The 16,806-nt window shown below is 40.0% G+C and overlaps 1 protein-coding gene across 9 annotated transcripts in view; it reads left to right on the forward strand.

The window, feature by feature from the left end:
* Window positions 1-16,806, forward strand: part of GPHN (gephyrin) — a 588,066-nt gene that overhangs the window by 532,321 nt on the left and 38,939 nt on the right. For 5 of the 9 annotated variants that reach the window (XM_084630610.1, XM_084630611.1, XM_084630613.1 and 2 more), the window contains 2 exons: window positions 1,504-1,625; window positions 14,860-14,931. In XM_084630610.1, the coding sequence (XP_084486736.1) occupies window positions 1,504-1,625; window positions 14,860-14,931 (194 nt within the window). The remainder of the gene's footprint in view (window positions 1-1,503; window positions 1,626-14,859; window positions 14,932-16,806) is intronic. The other 4 variants (XM_084630612.1, XM_084630614.1, XM_084630615.1 and 1 more) reach the window with 1 other exon arrangement.

A 16,806-nucleotide genomic window follows, 5' to 3' on the forward strand; every position in this document is an offset into this window, starting at 1 on the left:
AGGTACTTGTGGGCAATAGCCCTGTGTGGAAGATGAGGCATTTGGACCAATTTCTATAAAAGACAACTTATATCTTTAATTGAATTAAAAGTCCTCATCTTTACCAACTAGAAAATCACTTTTATTATTGTAGCAACTGTGCTGTATTTAAAAAATCCAGTTACCTCAAACATGCATTTTGACCTAACATCTTGACTGTGCTCTTCTGAGGCAAACCTTTTGAACCCCCTGGCAGTATTCTCATCCTATTGGAAGCCTTTGATGTGTTTAAGTTTTAAATCTTTGATGTGTAAAATAGAGCCATAAAAATAAAGCTCTGTTCACATTTGTCCAAACCATTTCTGATTGATGCACCCTGTTGAAATACTTAATGCTTACACAACCCCAATGAAAGTTATTCTGTGACGGCAGAATGCCAACCCAGCTTAGCCTGCAATCTGAACAGCTATCCTAAGATAGACAGGAGTAAGCTGGACAGTAGATACCTCCAGAGAAAGCCCAGGGTGTCCCAAGGAGTGGTGGTGATGAGTTAGTAAGTGAGACTCTTCCCTGTGAGCATCTTTTATATAACATTTTAAACCTAGATCCTGCCCACTTGTGTTCATTAAACTTCCTGTGAAACTTTTCACAAGAACGGGTATTAGTCACAGTCTTGTGACCTAGCCAAGTTCCAACCTGAGTTATTATATTCTTACTACCTAACATCCTCACTGCCATTTCCTTCATCTCCTGTCCTCAACAGCTGTGTTGCTGCATGCTGTTAATCAGCACTACGGTCCATCCCAAAGGCCAAGGTGTTTCAGACCTGGATGAAAGCATTCCTGTTGTAAAATGTGTCTGTATGTTTGTTAGATACTTTGGCATCCTTCAAGATGAAAGATGCTATGTAAATGTAAGATCATCATTATCATCATTGCCAGTTTTCTACCCCTTAAAAATAACACCATTTTTCATCTAAAATGGATGTTATGTTATGAATTACATGGTTGGCATTTGAAGCTGTGCTTAAGTTTTCATCTGTATGTTTCCACATTTAAAATGTATCTTTCAAAGTGAGTAGACACTAGACTTTATTATTCTTGGTCGCTGCCGCATCAACACAGATCCTTAAAGTTTCAGTAAGATCAGAACAAGCAGATCTATCCATCAACCTGGAAATAGTTACAAATTTAGAGTTTGTGATTTGATTTATACTGTATGAGGTTGGAAGCCTGGTACCGCATGAAAAGAGGGTTTGCAGGCATGAATGCATTGAAACAATTTAAGAGAGAGAATCCTAGAAAAATAAATTATTTTGCTCTACCAATGTCTCAGCCACATGTCTTTTTGGCTTAAATTGCTGCATAGTCTGAATTCACAGAACCTATTTACAGACACACACTGACTGACTTGTCATAGGTGTCTGTCAGCAGGAACCATATCCAACTTCAAAAGCAAGAATACAAAAGCAAAGGCACATAACACTCTGAGGAGACTGATTGGTAATGTGGCTCTGTTTTATAGTTGTTGAATCCTGAGGATGACCTCTTACCAGGAAAGATCCGAGATAGTAACCGTTCAACTCTCCTAGCTACAATTCAAGAACACGGCTACCCAACAATCAACTTGGGAATTGTGGGAGATAAGTAAGTAGCACATGTTAATAAAGATTGCCATCTGTTGTCACTTCATGTTCATGTGGTGCAGTTTAACGTAGCAGTGGGGAAAGAAAACATTGCAGAAGCTGCATTCGCTAGCTCACTTCAAGTGCCACAGCATTGTGAGGGTGCTCATTTTGGAAGAGGAGTATTCTGTTATTTTTCTTCCCAGTATAGAGTTTAGCAAGCCACATCCTAGTAGTAAGAGGAATAGTCAGATAAGGATGTTTTTAATGAGAGATGTTTGTCTTGTTTAGTTTTCCTCCTGTTGTACAATTCTAGCATTGCCTCTACTCCCTGCAGTATGGGCTGAGTATAAATTGGGACAGGATAATAACACCAGCACTTGAATGGTGAAGTGTTTTGGTATCTATTCATGCAGCCTCATCCTGGATTGAAACTCACTGTATTTAATAAGGCAAGAACCTGCATCTGGGGAATATATTCTACAGAAATGCCAGTTCCTGATCTTTAAGAAGGTGTCTGGCACACAGTTTATTTTCCATATTAAGATTAATTTAGAGGTTAACTTTTTGTCAGATTTCTTGAATCACTGTCTTTTGGACAAGGCCCCACTCTTGACTGTGGGGTATTGCTAAAACAGAATTCCAGAAATGCATTCGAGGATGCACAAAGTTTTTCAGTGTTGTCCTCAAGTGAGCTCTCTGTTTTGACTCTTGTTATACTTCTGTGATCAAGTCATTTTATTCATCTGACAATAATTTCTCCTTGGTTCTAACTAGGAGTGAAAATGAGTTCTGCTTTTGAGAGCTCTAGCAGAAATGTTTGCAGCCTTTGGTGCAAAAGGTTCTCGATGTGCCAATGTGAAATCCAGAGCTTCCTTGTCAGGAGCACCAATTCTCAGGATGCAAGCTTGTGCCTCAGTACAAAAAGTGGTCCAGCTGTGCCAAGAGGACCACTGATACAGGACAAGAGGAATGCTCAGCTGGTACACAGTACTTTGTGGCAGCCTCATAGAAGATTATGACTGATCATGGTGGCTGAGTATATACTAAGTCTCTGGAATCATCAGCCCTGTCTCTGGACATGAATATGTATGTGGGAGGGGGAGTGAGAGAATCTGGAGATTTCAGTAAAAAGCTGTCTGAAATCAAATGCATGGGAGGATTCATCTGATGCCAAATACATATTCTGTATGGAGGAGCACCAAGAAGGTAACTCTTCATGGGATAATACCACCTTTCCCTAGTTTTTCCGACATAAATCCAAGATGGATGATTTTTAGTTTAATTACAATACTGTGCCCCAGAATCCAATGCTGTGCCTTTGGATTCATTCAAAATAAATGTTTACCAGTCTGTAATTACAACCCTTCAGATCACGTACTGCCAAGACTTCATAGTCAACAGTCAGATGAAATTATCAAAGAAAGACTTTACTCTGGTCGGTTTTCTTCATCCTTCCTGCAGTCTAATCCAGAAAGGTGAAGATTTAGCTTGGGCAGCTTTTGATGTGAGTGATATGATTTCAGAGACTACTGCCTAGAGGTGGATGCCCACAAGTTTGCTTTGCCGCAGATGTCTGAATGCCAGCAAGAGTTCCAGAGAGAGCCCAAGGATCTACCATACACTAGAGAGAATTTGTTTTGGGGATCAAATGGAACCTCACTGCAGAAGACAAAGAAAACAATGGCTGTATTGGGTTCTCTTGGACCTGTGTCTTCTCCTTTCGGTCCCTTGTTCAAGGGAGGAAACGGAAAGTCTCCACTTTAAAACCCAGGTGTCGCTTAATTTTTCTTTTAGCCCCATACTGTCCCAGACAGGTATGATTCTAAAATCGTTTGCCATTGGCTAAAGGAGATTCCATCAAACTGAGATTCTGACCTCAGATCATCATGCAAAACCATTGCGCCTCACTTAGTCCCAATCAAGAAGCCCTTGTCCTGTCAAGATAGAGCTTCATATGCACAGTGTGTCTGAGCAGGTGATTCATGTCCTGCTGCCATCATGGAAACCTTTTGCAAGGACCTATGATTCCAAATAGAAAAAAAATTTGCAATGTGATATAATTTGGCCCTGGGGAACCTCTTTACTTTTCAAGCACAAAAGTTGTTTGTCAGAACCTAGCTTAAAACAAAGTAAACTCTATCCAGGTATGTCTCACAGCTATTTAGGCCTCTCAGTCAAAGGTAAACAAGTGTCTCTGCAGCCCCTTACTCTCAAGTTCATGAAAGGCTTGACACATTTGAACTCTCCCCATTAAAAAGCCCCTTGCATCTTGGGATAATAATATGATCCTGACTAAGCTGATGAAGATCTGTTTCAACCACTGAGTTTGATACTTGGACAGTCATTTTTCTGGAGGCAGTCAGGCCCATCAAGAGAAATTCAGGGCCCCAGTACATCATGTTTGCTGTGTCCCTCCCACTTCAACCTACTTACAGGCATTTTGAGTGGGCCCCTGAGTACAGGACCCCAGTACAATTGTTCCCCCTTTTCTCCACTCTGATCAGCCCTGGAGGCAGTTTGTACAGCCTAAAGAATTAATGAGCTTCCAGATCTAGAGTGTGACTACTGAACTTATTTTTATTATTTGTTGCTGTGGACTCATCTGAGAGTCCTCACCAAGTAATGTTAGAATTCCACTTAAATGAGCCTATCGTCCTTATAACATTATTTCCACACCAAATGCCCATCCTTGGGGAGGCTTTTTCTGTATATTTGTCAAAATGTCTTTGGGGTTCTACTAGGGTCAAACAACTGGTTTTTTTTTTAAACATTTTATGCTCATTCATGATGCAGTGCTGTTACCAAGAAGACAGTGTCTACATAGGTATTTGAGTGTGTTTCCTTTTGTAATGACATGGTCTGACTTAACCCTGGAAGGCCACGTCAAGGCACATTTGGTCCCAGGCAAGATTGTCACTACTGTCTGTTTCAGAGGCCTTGTTTAGAGTAGGATTTTGATGTGTTAGCTAACACATGTTAATAGCCTAATGTAGAGAAGGCAAATATGCCTCTAATGTATTTAGTTGGTCTAGTTAAAGCCTAGGTTCCCTCATATCTAAAGTACAAGGGTTTATATATATATATCACATAATAAAATCCTGGGAGATATCTTTAGAGAGGGGAAATTCCATCTGCTTCTTTGAAGAGATTATTGTGACACAATTCTCCCTTAATGTTTTGGTAATTATATTCTTTTAGTGTTTCCCTGCTTACACCTAATTACTATTTTTTTTCTTTTTCTGGGGCAAACTTTTTTAACTTGAATAATTTTTGAATGATCTTATCATCATGGGAGCTTCACTTCCTATGCAACTGAAGGAACTGATTGGAAGGGTTAGAGGGCAACATTTATGTACTGCAGGGTGTGGCACATAACATGCAGTAGGGGGCATAGATCCTAATGTAACTCGTTAACGGTGCTCTCCAAGATCAGAATTCTTTAAGGGCTGTAGAAGTTCTGCCAACCTCATACTAAGGAGCTAAAAATCAAGTGTGAGAATCCTTTTAGAATGATATCTGCAGAGAAACAGTTTTACAGGTAAGTATTTTTCTCTTTCATCTCAATTCTCTGAACCATTCACAGGTGTTAATTTAACAAAATAGCTCATCCAGGTTAAGGATATTCCTGGTGGCAGCTACTTCATAGCCCAATACTGTATGGTGCACATATGCACATTCCAGTCAAATATTTGAAAGGATCAGGAGACACTTGAACATCATGATAGGCACTGTAGAGCACTTAGGAGCACTTTAAAATCAATGTTATCACATGTGCAATTTTCAATGGTCCACTCAGAATTGGACGTAAAGCCACACAGAGTACTTTGCCACTTACTCTATCTTTTTACTTTAAATCTATACCTACATTTTATTTATTTTCATTATTTCATTATTTATTTCAATGTTATTGTTAAAACAATTTCTGAGCTTCTCTCCATTGCTTGTGTCCATTCTCTTGGCCTACATATAAGGCTCGGTATGCAAAAATTCAAAATATCAATTCACAAAACATGTCTACCTGCAGTTAAAGTCCAGGAAGTCTGGAATACAAGAGAAGAAGGACCAGCCTGGAGAATGAAGTGGGGCTGAACCTAGGCTAAAAGCTAAGCCTCCCTCCCAATACATGAAACCATATTGTTTGAGGAGCAGACATTTCAAAAGTTATTCTGAGAGGTGAGGCAGAATGGAAAGAAATTCCTGCAAGACAAACCCAAACACAGACCCACACAGCAACAAAGCCCAGAAGCCTCGAATTCTTTACGTTTAGTTCTTGACCTGGTTTCCTACATCTCCAGTCCTCTGGTTTCCCAGATCCACTTCTTGCTAACATAGTCTAAGGGTGATGTTCATGCTGAAGGTGATACACAAATGTTATTTTTGACTATTTTCTTCTGCATGAACAGGGTCAAAACAGGTTTATAGTTGCATTTCATTTGCTCATAATCTATGAAATTGTAATCTGATTCTGTGGGAAACTATTATTAAAAATATGTGCATCTTTGCTTTGAGTAGCTGATCTCCATTAATTATTTATCATGGAATTTTTGTGTGTGTTTGCTGTTTTTAAAAGTTTTGTTCATGGCCTTCCTTGTATTTACTTTCTGTAAAAGTTGTATGGCTTAGCTCTGGGGAAATGTGCAATAAATTAGGCCAGTGTTGCAAAGGGGTTTTTTAACATAACCACGCTCCATTTTTAGAAGTTCTTCTGGGGGAGCCCCTTTAAAATAGTTTACTGATGGACCTCTGAATCTTAGCCTCTGTGCCTGGTGAGTTTTAATTTCCTTTCCTGTTGTTTACCTCTCTTGTTTACCTGCTGTTTACATGAGTAAATTTGCCCCATCTATGGGTTCTTTTCCAAACTCTGTTGTTTCCCCTGATGGTTTTACACTGTAGCAGCTGTGTAATGTTAATTGCTTTCATCTGTATTTTATCCTGCAATCATGAAGGTTCATAATGGAGAGAGAGGGAATTGCTACAGAATTTGACCAGACACTTCATAAACTTTACATTAAATGCGCCTAGTTGAGTTGCTAAAAAATATTGCACATATTTCTTATCAGAATAGTCATAAATTCACAGGCAGCCTGTCTTTCTTTTACTTTGTGTGAAGAATCAGCATATAGTTTTTTTTGTGTCAGAAGTAATTATTTCCAGACTGATGATATAGTTCTATAGTGACACATCGTTTGACATAAAGCTCCCAAGGGACATCTAAATCTTAAAAATCATCCTTGCTATTATGACAGCATCACTTTATGATATTGCCAGAACAAAAACTTTGAAAAAACTCCTTCTTTGTTTTAAAAAGGATACCAAGGCCTGACTCGTATCAGGATTTTAGAATACTTGAATGTTACGCTTGCCGTCCAGGAGGTCTAAACCTTTTGTAGCTGTGTCTGATGCATATAATTACTAAATTTTAATTCACAGACCGTGAAGATCACTCAGGGGTGTGTGGGATATTTTAAGGCACCTGTCACTTTGGAATATATATCCCGCTGGGGTTAAGCATACATACAGAATGTGGCAGCAGAACTGTAGGATCTTGTCTGCACTAAATATTAGTCTGATGTCCACATAAGACAAAATTAAATAGATATTCCAACTAGTATGATATTTATGAGTATGATTAAACAAAGGCTACTACCATCTGTTAGACTTAGTGGGGAGGCAGGAATTCAAGTGCTGAGTTGTTAGTTTCTACAGAAGTGTCTTCATTTCTAGATCTGCTCAAGCAACATGCAGGTTTCAGAGTGGTAGCTGTGTTCATCTGTATCAGCAAAAACAATGAGGAGTTCTTGTGGCACCTTACAGGCTAACAAATTTATTTGGGCATAAGCTTTCGTGGGCTAGAACCCACTTCATCAGATGCATGGAGTGGAAAATACAGTAGTAGGTATAAATACACAGCACACGAAAAGATGGGAGTTGCCTTACCAAGTGTGAGGTCAGTCTAACGAGACCATTCAATTAACAGTAGGATACCAAGGGAGGAAAAATCACTTTTACAGTTGTAATGAAAGTGGCCCATTTCAAACAGCTGACAGGTTGGGGTGGCTGTCTGTAAGCAAGGGCTGGCGTGCCTCTGAAGGTCTCTGAGAGAAAGGGATCGTCCTTCAGGATAGGTTGTAGATCCTTGATGATGCACTGGAGAGGTTTTAGTTGGGGGCTGAAGGTGACGGCTAGTGGCGTTCTGTTACTTTCTTTGTTGGGCCTGTCCTTTAGTAGGTGACATCTGGGGACTCTTCTGGCTTTGTCAATCTGTTTCTTCACTTTAGCAGGTGGGTATTGTAGTTTTAAGAATGCTGGATAGAAATCCTGTAGGTGTTTGTCTGAGGGATTGGAGCAAATGCAGTTGTATCTTAGAGCTTGGCTGTAGACAATGGATTGTGTGATGTGGTGTGGATGAAAGCTGGAGGCATGTAGGTAAGTATAGCGGTCAGTAGGTTTCTGGTGTAGGGTGGTGTTTATGTGACCATTGCTTATTAGCACCGTAGTGTCCAGGAAGTGGATCTCTTGTGTGGACTGGTCCAGGCTGAGGTTGATGGTGGATGGAAATTGTTGAAATCCTGGTGGAATTCCTCAAGGGCTTCTTTTCCATGGGTCCAGATGATGAAGATGTCATCAGTGTAGTGCGAGTAGGGGCGTTAGGAGACGAGACCTGAGGAAGCGTTGTTCCAACCTGAAGCAAATACTTACTAGTAACCACACACCACACAACAAAAACACTAACCCAGGAACCTACCCTTGCAACAAAGCCCGTTGCCAACTCTGTCCACATATCTATTCAAGGGACACCATCATAGGACCTAATCACATCAGCCACCCCATCAGGGGCTCGTTCACCTACACATCTACCAATGTGATATATGCCATCATGTGCCAGCAATGCCCCTCTGCCATGTACATTGGCCAAACCGGACAGTCTCTATGCAAAAGAATAAATGGACATAAATCAGACGTCAAGAATGATAACATTCAAAAACCAGTCGGAGAACACTTCAACCTCCCTGGACACTCAATTACTGACCTAAAAGTGGCAATTCTTCAGCAAACAACCTTCGAAAACAGACTGCAACGAGAAACTGCAGAACTGGAATTAATTTGCAAACTGGACACCATTAAATTAAGCTTGAATAAAGACTGGGAGTGGATGGGTCATTACACAAACTAAAAACTATTTCCCCATGCTAATTTTCTCCCTACTGTTACTCACACCTTCTTGTCAACCGTTTGAAATGGGCCATCCTGATTATCACTACAAAAGTTTTTTTTTTCTCCTGCTGATGATAGCTCACCTTAATTGATTTGTCTCGTTACAGTTGGTATGACAACCCCCATCTTTTCATGTTCTCTGTGTGTGTGTGTGTGTGTGTGTGTGTATATATATAGAGAGAGAGAGATATATATAAAATATCTTCCTGTTATATTTTCCACTCCATGCATCTGATGAAATGGGTTTTATCCCACGAAAGCTTATGCCCAAATACATTTGTTAGTCTCTAAGGTGCCACAAGTACTCCTCATGCAAACAACATTGTTTTTATAGATTTCAGTCATAAGTTAAGGCATCCAGGGATACCCAAACCCAGTAATGGTTTGAAAAAATTTGAGGGTTCAAGGCTGTTTACAAGGGCTGTTACAAAGAGGATGGTGATCAGTTGTTCTCCATATCTGCTGAAGATAGGACAAGAAATAATCAGTTTAATCTGCAGCAAGGGAGATTTAGATTGAATATCAGGAAAATCTTTCTAACTATAAGAATAGTTAAGTGCTGGAACCGGCTTCTAAGGGAGTTTGTGAAATCCTTGTCATTGGAGGTTTTTAACAATACGTTAGAGGAACACCTGTAAGGGTGGTCTAGGTATACTTGTTCCTGCCTCAGTGCAAGGGCTGGACTAGATGACCTCTTGAGGTACCTTCCAACTCTACATTTTATGATTCTATGAGACATGGAGGCTCCCTCTTCCATTAAGCCCCATCAACCAGAACATTCTCCTTTCCAAGTGTAAATGTTTTGTAGACAACACAACTTTTTCATGATCATTAGACCAAACTTCATTGCAAATGTCACTCTGATGTCATCCCTTCCTCTCTGTTTATGTGACAACCCATCTTGTTTTAATGTGTGTACTTGAACCTGAAAGCACAGAGCAACATCTAAAGGTGAGAAATAAAAGAGTTTCTAAAACTGTGCAACAGGTTATCTTCTACAGCAGGTAACAAACTATCCAATGTGGCACAACCTGAGGGTGAAATTTTCATTTCTAAAGAGGACCAGTCATTTTGATGGTCCTCACGCAGGCATGAATTTCTCCTTGAATTAGCATTTCCGGAAAACTGTTTCTGAAGAGCACAGCACAGCATCAAACAGCAAGTGAATAGTGAGGAAGGTACCACTCTTGCTATATTTGATGGTACCATGAATCTTTATAATTTTAGCTGTTACACCTCCACGGTGGGAAAAAAACTACAACTCCAATCTGCTTCTGAGGCATGGGGTAAAATTTTCATAAGCCACCAAATTACTTAGGAGCCTAATTCCCATTTTCAAAAGTGACTTAGGGACTTAGAAGCCTATGTTCCATTGGCTTTCACTTTTGAAAATGAGACAAACTCCTAAATAATTTAGGCATTTTTAAAATGTTTATGTATAGTGTCCATTAGATGGAACAAAGTAGTTAAGTAGGAATTTGAGGGGGCAGTTAAAAGGTTTTCTCACAAGAATGAAGGTGCAAAACCATCTGAAGTAGAAAAGATTACTTGAGATTATCGTTTCCTTCTTGCAGAGAAGAAAAGGTTAATTTGAAAAACCTGGCAAAAAGGAGCAGAGAAGAAATATGAAAAAGCAGCCTGCTGAGAAATTACCAAAAGCTCAATTAGCCTACACTGAAATGTTAAAAACGTATACTGATAGTTCAAGTAAAAAAACAAAACAAATTAATTAATTAGCATGACAAGGTTTTCCAGTTTTAGTGCAGTATTTCTAATGTCCAAGATTGTGAATTTACCATGTAAAACAAAATAACACCCACTCCCTCTCTGGCAGAAATAATCTAAGGATCTATCTGACAGTGGTGCATTCTCTACTTTCTCCTGAGCTAATAAAATCATATTAGATGAATTCCCAGTGGCAGGAGAGGAAAAGGATTCTGCAGCAGTTACTAAATAAAAGGAAAAGAATAACACTCATATAGCTTAAAGTTTGTGTGTCAGGGAGTTCTGGAGAAATCCAAGATCTCTGCTTTTCAATGGTTACAATTCCCCTATAAAATAATAAAAATTGCTTAATTTATCTATTGATCTTACATCTTACATCAAAGCCCTGTATTGATATTGACTAAAAACTGTGAGGTAGCTAAATATTATCCCTATTTCACAGATGTAGAAATTTGAATTAAACAAGCCACTTTACCTCTCTTCCTCACTCAACAAAGTCAGTGACATCTCACAACTAGAACTCAAAGACTTCTTGATTTCCACTCCTATACTCCAAAGCATGCTGTCTCACATCTTTAAAAAACTGAAAGTGAAGTTCTCCCATGAAAAGTGTCAGGGACCCACAGCTGAACCCAGACCCAGCTTTTGGTCCTTAGCTGATTCAGCTAATGAATCTGGTCTTCTGATTGGCAGAAAACTCTAGCAGGCACATTCTCAAATACTGCAGCAGGTCTGGGTCTCTGGCTGTTCAACAGTATTCCATGCCTTCAGCTGTGTTTCTGATCCTCCTGTCAGTGCCTTCCTTGCTCCTGTCCCATGCTCCTTCTTCCTGGCTCGCAGTCCTGGTTTCTTCCCCTGGCTCCTGGTTTCTACTCCTGTCCCGGATGATAGTCTGGCTCTAAGCTTTGGCTTAGAGATTCCTGGTTCTTGCCTCTGGCTTTCACCCTGGACTTGGTATTTGGCTTCTGACCTCAGCTCTGACACTCGGTTCCTGATTCCTGGCTCTCAGCCATAGCTCATTCCCTGCGCTTGATAACTTGACTCCTGATTCAGGTGCTGACCACTAAGCTTGGTGACTGCTGCTCCAACCACTAGGCTAGCCTCCCTGCCCACAGCCTTGTCCTTAACAAAAAGTGACTGCAAAAATGGTATGGTGAGGTTCAGTGTTTTTTCCCTTTCAATGACACCAGATCAGATTTGTTCTGTTTACATATAAAGCTGTTTTTCTAACTGTCAGTCCTGCAAATTCATTCTAGGATCTGAGAATCAATAACATTCTTTTCTTCTACTAGCTATTATGCCAGGGTCAGCTATTGCATTAAAAAAGCAGTTATATTTAGATTATGAGGTGAAAGATGATAGGGCTAAATGCAGAGTAAAATTCCTCTTTTTTCTCTCTCTCTCTCGCTCTTTCCTGAGACTGTAATGATCAGTTTCCAGAAACTTCTGTCAAGCTTTTCTAATCTTGACGTATTTAAATTGTGTAGCATAATTCAAAGCCCTTTAATTGCTTCTCATTGAAAAATGTTACTGCAACATTGCTTTGAATGTAAGTTTAATTTTTTTAAAATGATCACTCCAGGATATTTTAACAGCAAATAACGTCCTTCTTTAACCATTTGACTGCTTCTGTATCTACCAGTCAGAATGCTTCTGCTGCATCATGGAATATAGTACCTATATGTACTAACATTCCACTGATTTCAATTATATGTTAATGGATAATAGGTAGTAGTACACCAGGTACAGAAGACCAGCACTGAGAGGGTTAACGATTGATGAATAATATGGCAATGATTTAGAAGGATAGAATACTGGAAATTAGACTTTGGTTCTTTTGAAATGCTCTGTTTCAAATGAATTTAGAACTTGTTGGCCTATGAAAAGATGCTTTGGATTCCCTTATAACCAATTTTGTGGTTCTCAAACTTTTGTACTGGTGATGCCTTTCACATAGCAAGGCTCTGAGTGTGACCCCACCTTATAAATTAAAAATGCTTTTTATATATATTGAACACTATTATAAATGCTGGAGGTGAAACAGGGCTTGGGGGTGGAGGCTGACAGCTCGCGCTCCCCTTATGTAATAACCGCTTGACCCTCTAAGGATCACAACCCACAGTTTGAGGACCCCTTGTATCATTTAGACATGTCCATAGTCCCATACAGTCTTCTTGTAGCAGAAAATACTGGGTTACAGAATATTCTATGAGAGACAAGGTAGTTGGGGTACTATCTTTTATTAGACCAACTTCTGTTGGTGGAAGGTACAAGTTTTCGAGCTACAAAGAGCTCTTCTTCATGTCTGGAGAAGGAATCAGGCTGTCTGAGCTAAATACAAGTTGGGGCAGCTTGTTAAGTGGAAGGGACAGTCATTTGAAATGATGTGAGCAGTTGGGGGTTAGATTGTAATGCATAAAGGGTTTGAAGTGGGCAATTAAGGTTAACAGGCAGTGTGGTGTGCTACAAATTGTAATGAGCCATAAAACCAGTGTCCCTGTTAAGTCCATGATTTTTGGTATTTAGCACAGTTATGAATTTAAGTTCCCAGGTTCACCTTTTGAAGGTGTTGTGCAGGTTTCCCGTAAGGATAAGTATTGAAAGATCAGGCATAGAATGGTTGCTTTGAGACCAAGACAGCTACAACATATCCTGGGACCAACACAGCTACAACAACGCTGCAAACAGAATATTCTATAGACAATTTAGCAACCCCACTGAAAAAAATAAATTTGGTTCTTGACGCTCCTCTCTTTAATGCTGGAGACTGGAGCAGTGACCAGGATCAGGTGGGAACTTTGAAGGTGGCTTATTACAGCATTTCTTCCCCACCTCCTGAGCTGCATTGAGACTATATCTAGAAATGAAGGTACAGGTTGCCCTTTGACAAAAGCAATGGAATAAGAAATAAAACACTAAGACTAAAGCCTTCTTCAAGGATGGCTGTCCAAGGAAGCTCATCGAAGAGAAACTGACATCTAGATGTATAAACTACTAGTTTTTCAGAACAGCTTAGTTTCAGGATTTTTTTTCATGCATGCTGACATTGTTTAGCAAGTATCTGATCATATATAATGGAAATTTTTGCTGGAATGGCTAATGAGGACAAGCTACATATTATTAAGTCAATATACCTGAAAAAATTTTTAAGAAGATGGATTATATCTGCCGTATTCTTCTGCGGCATCCCTTGGCCCCTGAAAAGTATTAAACTTCTTGTTGTTCAAGAGTTGCAAAGCAATTTCTCACAGTTGCTGTGTCCATTTTGGTTTCAAACATCTTATTTTAATATTCCAGAAGATGCATTCTAAAGATTTCATGTCAAGTTAATTGTCTTAAAAAAGAAGAGGGGGAGGAGAGAGAGAGATTAAAAGTACTTTTCTTTGTGAGGGAAATGAAATGTACTCATCTGTCATCTGATACCACAGAGTAAAAAATGGACTTTGGTTTGTTTTATATTTGTAGCACAAAGGGCCCCAAGCATCTGAAAACAGGGTCTCCCCAGCCAAATTGACTTGACCAGAGTACATGCTAATAGGAACACCACCTCCATAAGGTAGTAATTTAAAGTAAGACATCAGCTGGTTCAAGTTGGGTCCTAAAACCAGCTACCTTTCATTCTGGATACTTTTGTCTCTATTAGTCCTTCTCCCTCATAACAGCAGTTGTATCCTATAGTTGAGTAGAGGGGATCAGACAGACTCCTATGAGAATGAAGTGGTGCTGTAATCAATCAGTAAGGTAGAGAAGCAGGATGGATACTGCACCTTTCTTCCTTGCAATCAAGAACATGACATTTAACGTGCCTTTGAACCCATTTCCTGAGGAACAAGTTAGGTTTCCTGCATGGCAGTTCAATGCACAAACCACAAAACTTTAGGTTTGACCCAAAGTTTGCTTTCCCCTTCCTCTTACTTTACCTTTGTATGCCTCCACTAGGCATGTGAGAATTAAATATTTAGTTGGAGGCCTTCTCCAAAGATTGTCCATTTTCTGAAGTCCTTCACAAATCTGTGTGCTTAGCACCCTTCATTTTGATTTCTCTTGAAGTCAAGAGTGAAGAAGTTTCTTCCTAGACTCTGGAAGAAAACAAAACATGCTCACTATGCTCAGCAGCACTGTTGCTAGCAGATGGGCTTGCTCAATGTCCTCAAATGCTTCCACGGCTTCTTCACATTTCATCCATGTGAGCAACCCTTTGAACATTCTGGGCCACTCAGGGGAATGTGGCTGGGCGTAGACCATTCCTTTCTCCCCAGGAGCCTCTCCTCTTCCCAGGCTCTTTACTCCCCTTCTGCTTCCTTTACCCTCAGGAAGCCAGATGCTTTTAAAGAAGAAGGGACACAGAGCTTCCAGAACACAGCGGAGACAGGCCTTCCAGATTGGTGAGCACCATTTTTAAAAGCACTTGAAACGTTCAGGCACATGCATGCCAGCACAGGCAGGGAAAACTAGAGGCTATTTGTGCAAAGCTTTGATCATGGAAAATACCAGTTATTGTTATACTAAATAACATTTTATCCTCACTGGTTGAGGACTGCTAGCACAAAATTGAATGTTTATGCACCATTGCACTGGCCCATATGGCACCCAAGACTTTGATAAAGTTAATGGTACTGCAACTGTTTCACATTCTGTTAGTACTGAGAATGCTGATATTATTCACCCATACCAGGAAACAACTTTATCCTTCAGGAGTTTGCCTTTTAAAGATAGCGCAAGTTAGGAATAAATTGTGTTATAGAGGCATTCCAGAGAGGTGCTACTTCACTGAAGTCATTATTACAACTCTTTAGTCATAATCACATCCATATCATGCCACTCGTTATCATGCCAATGCTGATAATTACTCCAGTAGGTCGACTTTAGATCTCATGGAGTCCATGGAACTATCTAGGGTGGTTTCTGCTCTGAAATACATATACCGTCATATATTGGATCTTATTTGGAGTCTGGATTAGGAAATAATGTAAGGTGAATGATGATTATATTCTTGTCATATACAGGGTTTACAACAGATAGTGATAAAAGAGGGCAAGAGCAACCTATCATAGCTTCTGTTAACAAAAGAGACCCTTTAGCATAATTTTAAATTCTACTTATAGAGCCAACAAACCAGAAATAATCAGAAAACTCATGAAAACCACTAAAACTCCAGCCTGAAACCATTAATTGTGAGTATCCTCATGAAAGTTAAGGGGACTAATTTTATAAGGGGACTACTTTTAAGGGCCCAGCTGCAGGGCTAGGGGCTTAATTCGCTAGTAGCCATTCCTTCTGATTACAAGGTATCTGCACAACATGTGAAAAATCTCACAGAAAAGACACATCTTCTCTGCATCCATCATTGGCTCAAGAATAATATCCTTAGCCCTTAGATGATGTGGATGAATTCAGCAACCCACTGTTCTTGTATCTGCAGTTGCTAAGGCAAGATTATCATAGCTCTGGGTTCTCCTCATAAAATTACCAGAACAGATAAACCGTATCAGAATCTCTCACTATGTTGTGCATATCTCTGAACTGTAGCAGCATGGTCTTCCCCTTTAAGGGTCAGGGGCCCAGGGAGCAGTCAATCCTGTTCTATAGAGGAGCCCAACAAGCAGTTGCTGGCATTCATTTGATGGAGCTGGACAACATCTAGTGATTAGGTTTGATGATTCCCAGATAGGGGATATAAAGAAAGGCCTCAGCTACATGAGGTTGCCTGGAACCAGGAGAGGGCTGGGTGTGCACTCTCTTGTGGCTGCAGCAGAAGGCTGCAAGAAGGCAGACAAGCCCTAAACACCCACTATGGGGAAGGTCTGGCCCATTAAGCTATCACAGGCCACACGGACTCACCATCTCAGTTAAGAACAGGACTGTTGCTTTTTCTTATTGTTCAGTTTTCCCAAGTTAAAGAATAAACAGAGCCCCGAGGTAAGAAATATAAACTGAACTGGGTGTGGCCAATTATCTGATCAGGTTCACCAGTCTACAGAACCCTTATAAACAGTTAGCTTCTAAGGAGGGCTATGAGAAAAGCCTCCTCATTTCTCCCCCACTACACACGCACTCTTCTTTAAGCAGATCTTGGCACGCAAGAGAATGTGGCCTAGAATTATAAAGCATCTCCAGCTCCCTATGTTGATTTGATGCCTGTCAGTGAAACTCTGAACAGGTGGCCTCAGGCAAAATCTAGTTTCTCTTTTGCCCCCTTTTCCCTTCTTATTTTTAGTAAACTGTAATTATTAAGCTTACTTGTATAATGTCATATTATG

This window comes from Lepidochelys olivacea (genome assembly GCF_965140295.1).
Source record: "Lepidochelys olivacea isolate rLepOli2 genome assembly, chromosome: 6".
Lineage (NCBI taxonomy): Eukaryota > Metazoa > Chordata > Testudines > Cheloniidae > Lepidochelys > Lepidochelys olivacea.